Raw genomic sequence first — 18,648 nt, forward strand, 5'->3', positions numbered from 1 at the left:
TACGACATGCAAAGTTACTTTTGGCATCGGCAAGTGGGATAGACATCCCAATAAAACCCTAACAATGTGTCACCTATGATTTTTCAAAGACGGTCATTACTCAGGGTCTCTCCCATATGCACTAAATTGTTAGGTTTAAAAAATAAATTTCTATTTTAAAGGTGTTTGAATTTTTGATTTAAATAAAAAACTTAGTACAGAATCAAATTTTTATATAGGTCCTATATATATATATATATATATATATATATATATATATATATATATATAATAGTGGGCTAATAAATCTATTTTTTAAATTTATTATTAGAGATATTTTTAATTGATTTATAACTTTTAATACATAGATATTGTGAAAAAATAAATATATATATTTAGATTTACATGGCCTTATCATCCATCTCTCCAAGAATTCAATTGCCTAATCAACTCTTCCTAAATAAGTGCACATTTGTTGATTCATTTTTGTTTATTTTTATTTTATTAAATAATTTGAAACCTTGTTATACATCGTTATATTAATAATGTCTCGATTTTTAAAATATTTTTAATTTATTTTTTAGAAATAATTGGAAGTAATATTTTTTTTTAGTTTCGATTATAAAAATATTTGCATAATATATTTTGAAATCCTTCCCATACATATTAATAATGTCTTGATTTTTAAAATATTTTTAATTTAGTTTTTTTAGAAATAATTTAATCGGTTAATTTTATAGAATTTATTATAAAACCCTAACAACACCGTGCCGCCGGCGAGGCATTCGTTCGTCCTTCGCTAAAGGAAGGAATTTCTTTCTAGTAGCTGCTTAATTTTCTATGGATGCGGAGTTCAAACCATTCCGACTCTTCTCCAGCATCAATAAATCCAACCCTCCAGCTCTCGCCGCTTTGCCCTCCCACCGCCCAGATCCTACTTCCAATGATTTCGAACACGAACGCGGCAATGCCGACGCTATCGGTCCGGCCTCCTTCGCCGAGCTCGGCCTCTCCGAGTGGGCTGTCGATACCTGCCGTGAGCTTCGAATTGAACGCCCCACCACAGTTCAGAGCCGCTGTATTCCGCGTATCCTAGCCGGTGATGATGTGCTAGGGATTGCCCAGACCGGCAGCGGCAAGACTGCAGCCTTTGCCCTTCCTATCCTCAATCGCTTGGCTGAGGACCCCTACGGTGTCTTCGCCCTCGTAGTCACCCCCACCAGGGAGCTTGCCGTTCAGCTTGTGGAGCAATTCAGGGCATTCGGTTCATCGCTCAACCTAAGGTGCACGCTCGTCGTCGGTGGTATGGACATGCTCAGTCAGGCACGATCCCTCTCCCAACGACCGCATGTAGTCGTTGCGACCCCAGGGCGGATCAAGGTTTTGCTGGACCAAGATCCTGATTTACCTGCTGTTTTTTCAAAGACAAAGGTGAAAATTTGCTTGCTATATATTGCAGAGCGATTATCTTGTTCATAGGTTCAAAAGAGTATCTTTCGGTTGATAAAACAAAAAAACAGGATTTCCACCAAAAGAGGAAAATAATAGTATTGACTTCAATAATTCCTCTCTTACAAATTAAGTAGCCTACGCTTTATCAAACTTCATATATTTTCTCCCTTACATGCTTTATGGAGATTGTTCAAACATTTTCTAAGAACTATTTTAAGTTGTGCAATGAAAGGTTAATAGTTTTATTTGTTGCATGATATTTAACTTGGAAAATTTTAGTATTTCATCATATGCCCAGTCATGCTTTGCTTTTGTTTCAGTCTTCTGACACTGTAGATTAGCATTAAATACAGTGAGTTCTTGTTGGCTGCAAAATTTTGGGTTTACGATGAGATTTCCTTTATTCTGATGACCAATTTTGGTCTGTACTAGTATGAAAAGTTCCTTACCTTACAGTGAGTTCTTGTTATGCATAACTGTGGTAGTTTTGTCCTTACACTGTATATAAATAATGGCTACAAATTGGTTCATCATACTTGAAATTAAATGCAGACACAGTGACTAACTTTGCTCCAAGCTATTTAATTTTGTTTGCAATATCAGATGTGTCTTCAATGCGGATGTGCTAAATGTAAATTCAGACATGTCTAAATTGGTAGTTGTATCTGGAATAAAATCCATTTGGTCTGCTGGCAACTATGATTTAGCAGATGGATAAGTTCTATAGTAACAGACAAACTAATTCTGAGTGATGGTTGCTTAATATTATCCTAATTGCAGCTAGTATTGGGTTCATTGCTAGATGAATAAGATGCAATCTGGTGGCTTTGTATAACAAGAAAGTAAATCATTCACCGGCAACAACATTGGATTTATTTATTTTTCTAACTTAAGTTAGCATGACTAGCTGTCTTGGAAAGAATTTCAGTTTGAGTTGCTGCAATGAGTTGAAATCTAGTAGGGGGATTAAAATTTAGTTTTTTTCCTTCTTGTCCCAACTATTTAGTAATTTGATCTTATCAAGTTATGACCTAAGTTCACATGGTAACCCTTTGGAAAGATATCTTCATTAGATTTTTTTGAGAAGCAATCATAGAAACAAAGTATGTGATTGTTTGGTGGAGATTGAACAAAAGTATGACTGGAAATTGATTTTTCTCTTGCATTAAACAAAGTTTCTCATCCTTTGTATGTTTAGTTTGTTAAAACTTCTATATCACTTCTTATTGTCTACTTTCTGAGCATTAAAGTTTCAAGATTTATGATATCTATGTGTCTTCTTTCTTCTCTTTCAGTTTCTAGTTTTGGATGAGGCAGACCGAGTATTGGATGTTGACTTCGAGGAGGAACTTCGAGTTATATTTAAATTTCTGCCTAAGAGTCGGCAAACACTATTGTTTTCTGCAACTATGACCAGTAATTTACAGGCCTTGCTTCAAATATCTGGAAATAGGTCTTACTTTTACGAGGGATACGAAGGATTTAAAACAGTTGATTCTTTAGAACAACAGTTTGTTATCACTCCTAAGAATCTTAAGGATGTCTACCTGTTTCACATTTTGTCGAGAATGGAGGAGAGAAATATTCGATCAGTCATGGTATTCGTTTCCACTTGCAGGTATGTTTGTAGTTGGACATTTTGATCAGAATAGTCTTGCATTAGCTATATTGTAGTTGTTTATCTAATCTCGAAAAACTGGAGATACATCTTATGCTGGTTTTGTAATGATGTGAAACCAATTCAAGTGAAATATGGATGTGTTAATATTCGCTCAGATATGGAAGCTAATTTAACATTATTCAATTGATTATATATTCTAAAATGTCTTATACTAACTTTCATGGTAATCTAGAATTTGCTTTTCTAAAGTACTTTTCACTTCCGTGCCAGCGTTTGGAGAATATCTTTAGCAAGGTGATGCTCTGATAAAGTATTCTTTTGAGTATGCACTTCCCAACACCCCACTTGCACTCAAAGATGCTTTTAAATGTGCTCCCAAACACACCTAAGTAATGCATATGCAATGCACCTAATGATTTCAAAAACATTTTGTTCTTGTATTTTGCTTCATTCATTTTCTGTTGTCTATTTAAAGCACTACAATCATTGGGAAATCAGAATATATCTTAATATGGTTATTTGGCAACAAACAATGTAATCAAATCTGAAACATACAGTTGTGAAAAATGCAATAATTATGCTATATTACTTAGACAATACTTCACTTACCCATAATGCTTTTCAATATCTTCACTATTTCATTCCTTAGCAACTCAATCAGTAGCCTATTCAGATCACTTTTTGTTCATCAAAGATAATCTTCTAGTTTTGATGTTATTACCAGCATTGCCTCCTCTGGCATTTACTGGTAATCATGAAAGTGTTTCCCTGAAAATGAAGCAATGGCTATCTTCAGGCCTATATAAGCACTAGAATTTGTTCATCTGGTAGACATAGTACATCTGAGCATCAAAGAAAATTTCTTATACCATTTAAGAACTTGACATTGTTTATTTTATGATTTTACTCACGCATCAATTGGAAATTTTTTGTGAACATAATTTATCATATCCATACCTTTATTGGTTAAAGCCTTTTAAATTTTATGTGTTTTTGAAGATACATAGTAGGACTGAGCACTAGACTCCATTCATCTGGTAGACATACTCGGACTGTGTATCAAATAGACTTTCATATACTATCTAGCAACCGGAAATTGTTTATTTATGGATTCTCTTTCCCATCAATTGGATTTTTTTTGCAAACATAACCTATCACTCTATGTGTTTTGGAAGAGACATCTAATGAGATAATCCTTCTTTTTTAAGCTAGGGACACTATTAACTCTTGGTTGTGTGCATGCAGAAGTTGTCACCTTCTGAGTTTGCTCCTGGAAGAATTGGACCAGTCTGCAGTGGCTCTGCACTCTCACAAGGCCCAAAAACTGAGACTTTCTGCATTAAGCCGGTTTAAATCTGGCCAAGTTCCTATTTTGCTTGCCACTGATGTAGCAAGCCGTGGATTGGATATTCCAACAGTTGATCTCGTAATCAATTATGACATTCCCAAGTAGATGAGCAAACTTTAGATTTCTTGGATCCTCTCACTGTTTGATGTCATTCCTACTTATTGGTATTTTCAATCCTGAAGGTATGCAAGGGACTATGTTCATCGTGTTGGAAGAACTGCAAGAGCGGGCAGAGGAGGACTTTCCATAAGCTTTGTTACTGAGGTTTGGTGTCATGATCATGAAATCATCACCTGTATTATGAATTGCTGATTATTAGCCACAAAACATTTAACTAATGATTTACTATTGCAACTATAATTTTTCACTCAGACAGGTTTATTTACCCTGCTCCTTATGATGCAGAATGATTTGGATCTCATTCATGAGATAGAGGCTGTTATCCAAAAACAATTAACAGAATACAAATATGAAGAAAACGCCTTTAAAGATGATCTGTCAATGGTATGGTTCCATTAATCTGTTGTATTTATCCAAGATCAAGCTGCATACTCTATCTCTAGATTTTTTTCATTTGATTTTGTAAGTTTTCAAGGTTGAAGTTGTGTATGCCTTGACCAGTATATAACATAAACATCAATCATTGATTTTCAATTTGAAGTATAAGCTTGGTATGGCGGGTACAAAATTTTTACAGACTTTCTACTCATGGAACCTCTGTATTACCTAATGTCTAGACTGCACCTCCAAGTAATAAAGGCTTAATGCTTATAATCTCTCTCCCAAATAGATGGTGTATATCCATGATTTGGACATAGTTACCTAGGTTGCAAGTGACCACCTTATTGTCAAACTAGGCCCTCATCCTCTTGTATTTCTTGCGATCGTGTCAGAAGATTAAAAATATATAGATTTGATAAACATGCATGCTTTTCAAATTGTGTTGGAGTCTGTGTCTATCACTTTAACTGTGTTATGACCAGTATGGATTTTTTACAAGTAGAATGCCAAACTTCTGGAGAGCTGATTCCGTTTTGTCTTCCTATCCATGAACAAATTGAGACATACATTTCAGGTGGGCATTGAAACTTTAGTTTTTAAGGTCAAAGGCAGTGAAGATAATAAGAAGTATGAAACAGCATGCAGTGTAGGTAGATAGCCAGCAAGAAAGCGGAAAGAGAGACAGAAGATGAAAGATTTTAAGCTTGTTGATTTGGATGAATGAATAAGGAAGGCGACAGGAGGAGGAAGAGAGAGGGAGAAGCAATAAAAACACATAAAATAGGTGTTATGTGTTTTTTTTCCTCCTCCCTCCTATTCACTCACCCTTATAAATAAGCCATTTTAAATTTGAGAGGTCTAAAGAGTGAAGAAAAGAAACTGAGAACTACAATGTCCTAAGCCTTTGCTGCTATTCTTCTTGAAAAAGTGAAGAGAACTGAGTTCAATTGATTGATATTTGAAGCAACCACATTCTTGTATTAAATGAGATATGTAGTGATTCAGCTCATTGTCATTTCTTGTTCGCTATAATATGTATCATCAAGGATTTCTCATTAGCCCTTTTGATAAATTAAGGTACTTGAAATTGTGGTTTGTCTGACTATTTTATGGTGTTGAATCAATATTGGACAAGCTCTGTGCTATCATGGCATAAGCTAATCATATTGGTTCCATGGCCATAAGTATGAGGATACCCATGTGGCTAACAATCAAGCCAAGTTCTCAATAGTCAATCCATCACTCGTTGAAATTATTATCTTATTCTGCAGTTTTGATAGAATAGAACATAGTTATCCAGGTACAATGGTTAAGCAAACATTTTTGATACTATTTTAATTAAGACCATCATCATAAAGGAACATTGTGTTCCTGGATTTCATGTGCCAGTGTTGCAAGGAATTTCCACACCAGCTAAATTGCCTTATGTTAACTTTATTGCAAAGTGCAGGTCTTCAAAGCTAGACGTGTGGTCACGATGAAAATGGTAGATGATGGTTTTGAAGAGACAGCACGAGAAAGAAAAGCACAGAAGCTTAGGACATTATCAGAAAAAGGCTTGGTGAAGAAGCGGAAACGGAAGGAGAGAAAGGTAGCAGCATGATTCGCTTTTATCAAGTAACAATTCGTTGGCTGATATAGGACCTCCGGTGAATCTGGTACTGGAGTGAATCTTCGTCCTAAGTGTTATGGATCCCAGCCTTGTAAAATGTAAACAAATTTTGTTTTATTCAAATGTTTGGATAGACTGTTATTTAAGAAATATACACTTCTGTTAGCCACAACAACCATTTCATTGAATCTTATGCATAGCTCCATCTCCTGATTGATGAGATTAACTACAGTTTCCCTTGTGATGCCCTCAACTGAAAGAGGGAGAATATCATTTCAATTGGTATGCACACTTCAAGTAGCAATTAAACAAAAGAATGAAGCATTTCATTCCACTTGTTATTTTATTCGATTTTTATGTATTCCAGATCAAATGAGGGATTTAATAGTCGAACATGAGAACAATAGATGCTGAAATGGTACCAGTGTTTTTTTTCCTCCACTCATCAAGTCTGATCTAATTGACAAAGATGCAAGGCACAATGCTTAAGCTTTCCACTATTTGTATAACCTACTTTACTGATAAGCATCACAACAAAATGCCCCAACTTGAATGATCCTAAAATATTTTCCTTAGGAACAAATAGAACTACAAAGTATTTAATTTCAAGATACATGTTGGTTGATTGAGGTGATGGCAATGCAAGTTTTTTTTAGAAAAAATAATCTAATTAATTTTGGAGTTGATTGGTCTTGTCCTATAAAAATCTTATATGCTGAAGATGATCAGTCCTGACCATCGGGATAAATTTAGAAAGTACAGATGTCCATGATCCAACGGCCTAGCATCGCTAATAATTTGAGCATCATAACATTCTGAAATGCGTTACATGAAAATCGAACATTAATACAAGCTTTTAGAACTTCATTTGGAGAAAGATTTAAATAAGAGACTTTTTTTTAGTGGATATAACGCCTACATTAATGACCTACTCGATTTATTTGGACAGTTCTTCCAATTGTTTTACCAAATTTATTGACGCTTAAAATCCTATGCCACAACTTTGTGAAGGCTTCAAGGACGTCTCTGTAAGCAAGTCGGCACAAAGAGCGAACCTTCTTTTAAATTCAAAAGTTGCTTTAGTGACAAATGTGCGTATTCCTCCTTGCCGAAAGTTTTTGATCGCATACAAACACCTAATTTCTGTGTACGTGGGTTGCTCCTTTAAATTTCACATGCTTTGAGGACTTTGATTTAATATATCGTAATTTCAAGGGCCTCTTGTGGTAATTCTCAGGTTCTATTAACGAAACTATCAACCGCCCACTCGATATCCGCTCGTTCGGCGATCCATGGCTCTCAGAACCCTAAACCAGCCATGGCGTTGGAGGCCAGAACCCTCGTCCCTGATCCATGTCCGGACCACCCTCCTCCTTCCTCCGAGAAGATCGGCCCTCCCTCCTGCCACCGTCGCTGTCGGCGCCTGCGCCTCCCGACAGATCACCGCCGGGAATGGTGGGGTTTGGGATCCCGTTGTTCGTGGCGAGGCGAGGAACGGGGGGCGGAAGAGTGTCGATCTCGCGACGCTGGGGAACCTCTGCGTAGACATCGTTCTCGGCGTCCCGAGCTTGCCGTCAGCGTCCAAGGAGGAGCGGCGGGCATACATGGAACGGCTGGCGGCTTCGCCTCCTGATAAGGTTGGTAGGAATCCCATTCGTTCGCTTTATGGCAATTTTTCTTTCCTTTACTGGATTTACTCTTTTTTCTAAGAACACAAAAGGCCTCGTCTGTCTTTTTGCATTTTAAGAGTTTGCTCGCTTTGATATTCTAGAAAAAAAGGTAAATGAAGGATCTACATTTACTTATACTGGTATTAGATTATGATATTACCCTGAGATTCTGTGGCGCTCTTTATACTATATAACTATTCATGTTTTTCAAAACATTTCTTAAATACAAAAAATTTATTTTGATGGTATATAAACTTCATTATGGTTTTAAATTGTCATGATGTTTTATTATTAAATAATTAAGATCGGATGCTTATAATTATGCTCATTTTTCTTGCATCTCCCAGTGTTAAGTAATGCTAAACAACTCAACAATCGACCAAATAAAACTAAATCCTTGATTTCAGTTCCTGAGGATTGTTATCTAGAGGTAGAGAATAAAGTTATCAATTTTTTTGGGACGATAGTATCAAGATCCAAGCGACTAGAAGAAATTGTATTGCATTATTTTTCACATTGCCACCCTTTTATAGCCATTGTAATGATGTAATAGGAATACTGGAGAAATGAGCTTAATCTTGGCTTGGCTTGGCTTGTACATTGGAATCAGAACTCTTGTATTATTTTTTGTTTGTGTCAGAATATACCTTCAATGAGTGAGTAGCACTGAAATTTGAACTTGATTTGCTATATGGCTCTGGTAAATGTGCTATAAACCTTTTCCCCCTCTTTTGTCTAGAAATTTTGGGAAGCTGGTGGTAACTGCAACTTGACCATTGCTGCATCAAGGCTAGGACTATTGTGTTTAACTCTTGGTCATGTTGGCGATGAAATTTACGGGAACTTTCTCCTTGAGGTGCTTGAGGATGAGAACATTAATTTTTTAGGAATGAGTAAAAATGTTGATGAAACTTCTAGTATTACAGATTACCAAACCCTTTTGTGCTGGGTTCTGGTTGATCCATTTCAAAAGCATGGTTTCTGCAGGTAGACTTTTGCATCATCAAATATTTTATTTTATTTTATTGTTTCACTGTTTATTGCTACTTGTACTTGAAAATGTTAAACATTAATGGCTTCATTCTTAGCTTAATGCACAATTTTTTCAAGTACAGCATTGCTGATTTCAGTGAGGAACCTGTATTTAGTTGGATGACTGAGCTGACAGAAGAAATTAAGATGGCTATCCAGCAAGCTAAGATATTATTCTGCAATGGTTATGCATTTGATGAATTCTTCCCTGATTTGATCATCTCTGCACTTGATTGTGCTATTAGTAGTGGAACATCAGTATTTTTTGATCCTGGCCCACGAGTTAAAACTCTTTCAAATGGAACCCCTCAAGAACAGAAGGCACTTCAGCAATTTCTGAGGCAAAGTGATGCTCTTCTTTTTACTTCAGATGAGGTCCACTCTTCAACTATTTTATATTATTCTTTGCTTTCTTACATGCTATCAAAATTGCAGTATCTTCAAAAAATGTGCAGCTATTTGAAAAAATAAATATCAGCATATGCCATTTCATGTATTGCTCTATTTTTTTATTTACTTCTTTCTTAAGATCATTATTTTAGCATCCTTTACATAAGGGTCTGAATGCTGTGTTTTTTTATTTGCACTTAGTTACAACACTCAGTTTTAGCAATGGGAATCATAATGGAGGGAAGGACCAGGCAGCTAGATGTTGTGTGTTTATTTGTCAGTAACTCTCTGGTGTCTACTTACAGATCATTAATTCTTAGATCTGCTCTTAGATTTCACAATTTCTTGGAGACCTTTCAGGATTGTTTGAATTGGTTCATAATCTTTGCTTGCTTTACTATTTATTCAGTAGTCTAAATTAATCCCAGAAAATATAGTAGATGTAAAATGTCTTCAGCTATGTTTTCTTTTAAAGAGCGATTAAACATTATCCTGAAATATTTGAATTGGAATTTCAGAAGAGGGTGAGGAGAGAGTCTGGTGACAGAGAGAACTTGTCAGATAAGGTTTAGTTTATAGAGCGAATTTTTACAGTCTGTTAACCAATTTATTCAGACATAAACTTGCCAGTGTTGGTCCATTGATGATCTGGCAACAAAGAAGTAAATAGCACGTTCAGTACTTCAGTAAAGGTCAAGGGGTTCAGCTTTTGAGTGGTTTTCATTAGTTGATTCTTTTAAGTTGGATCTTACTGTGATTATCTGATTTGCCCCCAATTCCTAGCCGACCCACTTGAACCAGCTATCCAGTTCAATTTTTAAAACATTGGTTATGGTGGCAGGCTTTCTACATTAAAAAAAAAACACTTTAGCCAAAAAAAAAGTACATGTACAGAAAGCATGCTGATGATTTCAAGAATAGACTTGCCTATACCAATGATTGTATATTGAAGAAACACTGAGGTGAAGTTAACTTACTATCTACCATAGACAGGATCATTTGAGTTGAACAAATTATGTATAGATATGGAATTGCTTTTAAACTCAAAATGGATGAAAGTGTATCATAATTATAGAGTAAGAGAGAAGACTTAGAAAACATGGATAGAAAATAAAATAATGTGTCTAATTAACTGGCAAATTGGGAAAAAAAAACATCAAAATTCTATCCTGGGTTGTGTTTGTAGGAATGTTATTCAAAACTGGATAACCTCATTAAACTCCAAAAATCAGTTTTCTTTTCCAACAACTATGACATTGTATGCTCATGCTCTCTAGTTTCGTCTTTGAGTTCTTCACATCTTCCTTAACAATTAAGTTTTATTCAATAGGGGTCCAGACTTCTTTATTCAGTTATTTAATACAGCAGTAAATGCACTAAACTAGACAGGTTAAACCTACTTTTTTTGTCAACAAAGTAAAGACATTAATCATCAAAACTTACATTTTTCCTGACTGAGCAACTTTGCGGACTTTGCTTTTAGTTGGGGATTCTATAGCAATTACTTCACTCAAATAAGTTAAATTGTCATGGTTTGAGTGAGCCAATTGAAGACAATTGTTAAGTGAGTGCACCATCATACATGTATTCTACATTGCCTGCAAAATTTGTCATTTGAGCGTTGGAATGCCATAAAGAGCATATTGCCTATGCAGTACAAATAATAGCTGCATCTACCTGGGAGAACATGTGGTTTTATTTTGATAGAAACATGTGTCCGTTCTCATTTCCATTTTTTTATGTACCACGTATATCTTTTGTGATTTGATCAAGACGTTTATCCATTTTTTTTATTTAAATTTGGGTAATTATTATTTGAAAAAAATAATAAATTGAATCTTCCACTGAGGTCCCTTTTCTTCAATTTTTCTCATGCTTTTCTCTCTCCCTTTATCCAAATAGTAACCAACCAAAAAGAATCATTGGTTGAAATGTATAATATTTAGCACTTTAATTACATGCTCAATTCACTTTATAGCAGTTTCTAACAGGATTACTTTTATGCATGTAAATGCCTAAACAATCCAACTTTGAATGAACAACGAATGCTGATTATAATATTGCAGGTTGAGGCATTAACGGGGATCCACAATCCTATTGAGGCAGGAAAGACATTAATCAGAGAAGGTGCACGAACAAAATGGGTCATTATTAAGATGGGTGCGAAAGGATCAATTTTGATTGACCACACCACTGTGTCATGTGCTCCCTCATTCAAGGTATAGTTTGCCATATCTTCCCCGTTTAATTTAGTTCACACCTACCATTGAAGATCTACGATCTCTGTTTTGCTTCACCCTCCTAAACACTGCTTTTATGAAACTAATTTATGCTTGGGTTACTGCCACTACATGCTTTAATTTGATGCTCAATTCTCAACAGGTAAATGTTGTTGATACTGTGGGGTGTGGCGATAGTTTTACTGCAGCCATAGCTTTTGGATTTCTACATGGCATGCCTGCGATTAACACATTAACACTGGCAAATGCAATAGGTGCTGCAACTGCAACTGGTTGTGGGGCTGGTAGAAATGTTGCTCATTTGAACAAGGTATTAGAACTACTCAAGCAGTCAACTCTCAATGAGGATGATAATTTTTGGAATAAACTAATTTGTGGGAATTCTTTGAACAATGAAGTTTTGCTTCTGTCAAAAGTCTCCATAAACGGACACAACCATCGCCTTATCCGCATTCCTATTTCCAGTGTAGTACCGAAACTACTTACAATATTTGAAGGTGCATTTAGAAGCACGGTGTCAACTTGATTAGGAATGTGTACTTTAGTCTCATGTTAATATTACTTAATTTACATGCATTTACGAAAGTTTGTGCCAGAATGCCCAAGTGGCTGTTCTATGAAATTTTGATAATAAACACAGAAATGTTCATTTTGCTTATTACCAGAGGTATTTGTTTGGTGCTGTCTGATCGAAATCTTTTTTTTATGGTTTCATTTTTTTGTCCTCTGATTTAGCTTGGATGCGGACAATATGTGCGCGCATGGGTGTTGTTCGATTAATTTGGTTTATCTCGTGTTGTGTATTGGCGTTTGATATTTTAGATAGAATATTTACAACTTTCAACTATTTTTGTTAAAAACTGAAAATATTAACTGGTAGTAGGTATGTAAAAATTGGAAACATTGGGATGGATGAAAATCTCGGTATTTGGGTGAAGGGCACTTCCATGGCCATATTGTTCTATTTTTGGGCTTGGAGGCTGCGGCAGACGTAAAATTCAACGGAAGTATGCGAGAAGAAAATTCAATAAATAGATATACTGCACACCTTATTTCACATATCTTATTTTATTTAATTTTTTTCTATGCTTAATATTATAATTTAACTTTTAAATTCTAAAAAAAAATTTTATTGACAGGACCATGAGTTCTAAAAAAAAATAAATAAAAAAAATTGTTGGAGATATCTTGGGTCCTCCGTGGCTCTTCAAACTTTTGAGGGACTTTGATTGTAATGTGGATGCCACGAGCTCTCTCCCATAGCGGCTTTTGTTCATGGAATGTTTTTTTTAAAACTAAATGTTTTCTTATTTCTATTTTAAAAATATTAAAATATTAGAAAAAAATGAGAAATACATATGATTATAAAAATTTTATAAAAAATTATGAATTTAGATTTATAAAAGTTTAATTATATATAAGGTAAAATAGGAAGGAGAGATGGAAAATATATATAATGAAAAATGTGAAATAAAGAATTGTTGAGAGATTTTTTTTTAATAGTAGAGAGATGCGTGAGGTTTTTGAAGGAACCCATGGAAAAGCTCATAACTATGGATGCCCTTACATACAAATGAGAAAGATTAAAAAAAATTAAATTTTGATCCTAAATCATTTAGGTCAGGTGTCATCCATGGCTCACTAAGGATGAGCAGGTATATACATTTTCTTCTTCTTCTGAATATGTTTAAATTTCAGTTGCGGTCTTTGGTGATCTTAAAGTTGACTCCTAGTATGGAACAGCACGATGGCACTACTTCAACTCTACAAATTGCGCAATACGGTACGATTTTAAAGGAGCTTGGTCTTTTTCTATGATCGCAGAGAATTTAGACTGCCCAAAAGTACCGCTGGTGTCAAAGTATTCGAATGCGCACTCGATGATCAGCATTCAATGTTCAGAAGTCGAGATCAAAAACGAATAAGCCGCAGTTCTTTTTTCTTCTTCTTCCTTTTTTGTTTTGTTTTTCTTTTCTTTTTTTCTTTTAATCTTTAGATATGATTGATTTTTCTCATTAGTTCTTGTTCTTCCAATAGATTCAACTCAATTGCCATATCTCTGCCATTGATGTGCACCTGAAGATTTACAAAAACCTGAATTTTTTTTGAGTTCTTCGTAAATTAATTAACCGATAGAATTAATTAACAGCCGACCAAAAATTAGTCTCCGTGCATTGCTTCTTGAGTAATCTTTCGTCCGTCGAGCTCAAATCTACGCGCTTGTTCCCCTTTGCCTCGGCTCCGCCGGCCGCCGGCATCCTAACAACGATGTCGACCCCAAAAAGCCTCACGACCTCGACAGCGGGGTTGGCCGTCGCGGATACCACCGTCGGGGTGCGCCGACCTTGGCCGGAGCGGGTCCTCCACCCGATAAAGAGCAGCTTCTCAGCGCCGGTGGAGCGCTGGAAGGTGATGACGTCGCCGGCCCTGAGACCCTTCTCCTTCACGAACCGGCTCCATCCCTTGGTCAGCACGTAGCTCTGGCTGCTGCCCCAGTACGAGTACCGGAACCGCCACACCTTCCCGTCGGCGGCGTCCTCGAAGTGGAGAAGCGTGCCCTTAGCGGCGGCCGTCGTCGCCGGGAAGTGCTTCTCCGCGTGCTGCTTCGGGATCACCAGCCGGTTCAACTTCCCCACGTCGCTCGGCGTCACCGCCTTCTCGAAGAGCTTCACCCTGTGCTGCGGCGCCGCCGCCCCAAATCCCGGCGAACCGAGCCCGAGGCCGCCGCTCGACCGCTGTTTCGTCCCCCGCTTTAGCTTGCTCTGCTGCAGCTCGTCTGGGTAGGTGTGCTTACGGAGCATGTCGACGACCTCGTCCTTCGAGCGCGAGGCGATGAACGCCTGTTCGGCCGCGGCGTCGGGGGCCGAGGACTCGAAGAGGGGTTTGAAGTTGGTGACGGCATCTCTGCCGCGGAAGCGCTGGACGGCGACGTCGTAGACTCGAGCAGCCTCGGCCTCGTCATCGAAGGTCCCGAGCCAGACGCGGTTGTGCTTCTCGTAGATCTGAGCGCCCCAACGCCCGTTCGGCTGCGGCACCACGCCCTTGTACCGCGACGACGGCAGCTTCTTGCGGGACGACTCTGCTTCGGCGCCCACCTCAGGATCCAGGACGACGCTCCCGCCACTGCCAAGCCTACGCAAGTCAACTTTAGGCGGCGGCGGCGGAGTTTGCGCCGCCTCCTCGACGCTACTCTCCATATTCATTCAAGGAATGAAAGAGAATAAATTGGATATATAGCTCTAGAGATAAATAAATATAGTTAAAGAGATCTAGAACACAAATCAACAAGCTTGTAGTACTGATTGTTATATATAGAGGAAAGGGAGAGAAGAACATTAATTAATTTAGTTTGTTATTTATTTATTTATTACATATATTATATATGCTTTAATTCTACTAGCATTGCATTCGACACATCTAATGGCTGTGGTGGCTGGTGGGGGTCAATTCATCAATACACAATTAAAAAAGGAAGATTAAATCATTATTAATTGTTTGTTTTCTTGTGTTGGTAGCTAGCTAGCTGCGTATGGACGAAAGAAACAGTACTGCTGTTATGTGTGCAACTTGGGCAAGTGGAGAGATTAATGGTGGATATATAGAACAAACATGGGGTATATATATATATATATATAAACCCTCCCCGAGAGCTTTAATTTGCTGCTGCTTTAGTGAGCTGAAAGTGAAAGTGGCATGCATGGCATTCTGTGATGTTAATTTGTATGTCACTGTCATTCTTTGTATGTGTATAGTGTATTGGCAACTGGGGATGAACATAGATAGAAGTCAGGAGCAAGTTGCTGCATTTGTTTTTTCCCCCCTTTACCTATCTGAGATTTCTGGGGATTCTTCTCATCCTTGCGTAAACTGTGGGTACAGGTGGATCCTCTATATTAATTATATTGCATCTAGGGACAGAAACAAAAGGCCAAGTTCAACTCATTCCATAATTAATGAATAACCACCGAAAACAGAATATCACAGTTCATATATATCACATGAAGGCTCCGTAAATGATCTCACAAATCGGATGACTGTACTACAGCACCAACACTGCCCTAAAGTATATAAATAATGACAAAATATGATGATCAATACAAGGAATTCCCTCTGTTTGACCATATGAGCAGCACATGCATTCCGGATTATGTATCAACTATGACATCCTCAAGGACGACAAGTCATGTCGATCGCCGCAAGCCTTATCCAGGTTAATTTTCTGACGTGTACATACAAACTAATATAGAGTTAATTAGCAGCTTGGTTAGACTAATAATCTGTTTCATGTTTTCAAACACTAACTACTCTATATATGTTAATTAACTAATTTATATTATACCTTCCATTAATCCATAATAAACAAATGAATGGTTTCTTCTTTGGGGCATTAAATAGTATACAACATCATTAAGAAACCTACAGTGTTTCGATTCGTTGCAACTCTTTCGTTGTTGATATTTATCTAACTTTGCCGAGATTCCTCATCCATTTCTTGACTTGTGGAAATTGCTGCAGGTTGCCATGCAAGAGAGTTCCTTCAAGTTAAGCCACTGGCTGTCTTTTTTGGACCACAGAAGAAGAGGAGAAAGGGAAGGTGCATGAATGCAGTGAATTAATAATGATTTATTTATTTATTTTTCTTTTCTAGTATATATAAATAACGATACCTTGCTGGCTTGCAAGTTGTAAATTATGATGGATAGAGATGTTTGTTTTCTGGGATTCCATCGTCATCTGCATATAATTAATTTTGTATGTTTTGTCCTTGTTCTTGTTTTATCATCGTCGCCATCTTCTTTTTCAAAGAAACTCATCAGATAGGATTATCCTTATCGGATGATGCAGAGATTAGAAACTGATAGTTATTAGCTATTGAGAATATATCTAATATGATTTTTTTTTGATGAAATTAAAGAGAGAATCGAACGATTATTTTATGGTGCATTTGATCATGAGAAACCTCACCAAAAATCAAAAGAACTTTATGAAAAATAGTACTCCTTAAAAGAAGTAGAAATAGGGGTGTAATCGAGCCGAGCCGAGCCGAGTCGAACTCTTGGATGTTTGAGTTTGATTCGTTTATAATTGAACCGAGCTCAAGCTTTATTTAACGAATATATTATATTTATGACTCACAAGCTTATTCGAGCTTTTATCGAGCCTAAACGAGCTTAATAAATATAAATTATAAATTTAAATATTCATTAAAAACTAAATTATATATTTTAAAAAAATTATAATATTCTTGTTAAAATTTATAATTTTATTCTAATAAATAAATTTAATATACTTATCTATGTTTTTCATAAGTAGAGTGTAAAATCTATAAATTCAATATCAAAACTATTATTATTTTTATTTAAAAGTTGATTTATGAGCTTAATAAACATGTTTACAAGCCGAATATTGTGAAGCTTGAGCTTGGTTTGTTTATCTTAACGAGCCTCATTAAACGAGCTCAAACGAGCTTTTATCGAATCGAGCTTCGAATAACTCACGAGCGACTTGACTCATTTACACCCCTAAGTAGAAGTATGTGAGGGAAAATAAAACTTTATTATCTTACTATGTAATTACGAATCTAGACTTTTTAATAATTAATTTTGATGAAACCTAAAATTAAATTATGTAATGTTTTTTTTAAAAAAAATTTAAAGATTTATTAACAATTTTCTTTGGTTATTTTTGATATAAAAATATATATTGTCATGGTTCTTTTTAGTCTCACATGATTAAGCAGAGAAGCTTCTTTAAATACCTTAGGCCGGTGATAGAAAGCATATCTTTTTCGATCTTTTGATTAAGATAGTGTAGAATATGTTCTTATCAGTTTAATATTTGATATAAAAAATTAAATTAATTTTTTTACAGGGAGAGTTCGTTAGAGTAACTTGCTTCTTACCAAATCTAATTTATGGGTCTGGGATACTAATTTAAAGTTGAGTTATAATTATTTTATATGATATAAATTTATATATTAATTAAAGTAATTGTATACAAGCTATTCACATCAAAAATTTATGATAACTTTTTTATATGATGTAAAATTTATGAACTTTTACATCAAAATTGCGATTAATTTTATAAAACTATATGATCTTTATATGATGCGAATATATATTAAATTATTATAATTTTATAGATAATATATAGTTAAACCTATATATATATATATATATATATATATATATATATATATATATGGTTTTAAGGAGCACCCTATTTAATTTATGAATCGTCTCATCACTAATAAAGATATATATACAATGGAATAATTTATGGCCTCTTCTTTCTCCATCGTCGAGTGACTCTGCTAGTTTAATTAACGAGGCCCATGTTATTTTGGGCCAGGCCAAATACAATGCACCTACAAAGAGAAAATCCAATACCCCATCAATTTTAAATAGTAATTCAGAGGACAATTTATAATATTTAAGGACGAAATTTTAGAATACTTTTCTATTTCTTTTTATATCTTTAATCCAATTTTTGTTGTTCTTTTAAGGGTAATAAAAACACACTTTTAAATTGCGATTGCGATTTCTTCTTCCTTGTTTATACGTCAACATGAACAGATCCACGTTCATGCAGGTTGGACCGTTCTCATCATGGCCCAACGTACGATTGGTTCAGGCCGGTGGACACCTCTAAGCAACACAGCCATGAACATACTTGTCAGGCATCCAACTTTAATGCCTTCGGGGCTCGTGTCGCACAGAAAACGCGGTAGATGCTGTTCAAATCCACATCACAAAGTAGCGCAGTAAATTAATTTGCAAAAATCCAGTTAATTAATTAGGCTC

At 36.0% G+C, this 18,648-nt stretch overlaps 3 protein-coding genes and 1 pseudogene across 3 annotated transcripts; 3 read left to right on the top strand and 1 right to left on the bottom strand.

The window, feature by feature from the left end:
* Window positions 1-745: 745 nt before the first annotated feature.
* Window positions 746-6,704, top strand: LOC122036695 (DEAD-box ATP-dependent RNA helicase 36-like). Its single transcript, XM_042596100.1, has 6 exons — window positions 746-1,410; window positions 2,727-3,049; window positions 4,298-4,501; window positions 4,583-4,664; window positions 4,806-4,904; window positions 6,352-6,704. Exons 1-6 carry the CDS (start codon window positions 820-822, stop codon window positions 6,502-6,504), a joined length of 1,452 nt encoding a protein of 483 aa, XP_042452034.1. The 5' UTR covers window positions 746-819; the 3' UTR covers window positions 6,505-6,704.
* Window positions 6,705-7,769: 1,065 nt separating this feature from the next.
* On the top strand, window positions 7,770-12,506 carry LOC122036706 (5-dehydro-2-deoxygluconokinase 2-like). The gene is made up of 5 exons (XM_042596112.1): window positions 7,770-8,150; window positions 8,923-9,170; window positions 9,299-9,590; window positions 11,672-11,824; window positions 11,988-12,506. The coding sequence occupies exons 1-5, from the start codon at window positions 7,806-7,808 to the stop codon at window positions 12,369-12,371; spliced, it is 1,422 nt and encodes a 473-aa protein (XP_042452046.1). The 5' UTR covers window positions 7,770-7,805; the 3' UTR covers window positions 12,372-12,506.
* A 1,357-nt stretch (window positions 12,507-13,863) lies between these two features.
* LOC122036717 (AP2/ERF and B3 domain-containing transcription factor RAV1-like) lies at window positions 13,864-15,138 on the bottom strand. Its single transcript, XM_042596121.1, has one exon. It carries the CDS (start codon window positions 15,046-15,048, stop codon window positions 13,984-13,986), a length of 1,065 nt encoding a protein of 354 aa, XP_042452055.1. The 5' UTR covers window positions 15,049-15,138; the 3' UTR covers window positions 13,864-13,983.
* A 2,486-nt stretch (window positions 15,139-17,624) lies between these two features.
* On the top strand, window positions 17,625-17,779 carry LOC122039403 (annotated as a pseudogene).
* The last annotated feature ends 869 nt before the right edge of the window (window positions 17,780-18,648 follow it).

Source organism: Zingiber officinale, chromosome 1A, assembly GCF_018446385.1.
Source record: "Zingiber officinale cultivar Zhangliang chromosome 1A, Zo_v1.1, whole genome shotgun sequence".
NCBI classification, from domain to species: domain Eukaryota; kingdom Viridiplantae; phylum Streptophyta; class Magnoliopsida; order Zingiberales; family Zingiberaceae; genus Zingiber; species Zingiber officinale.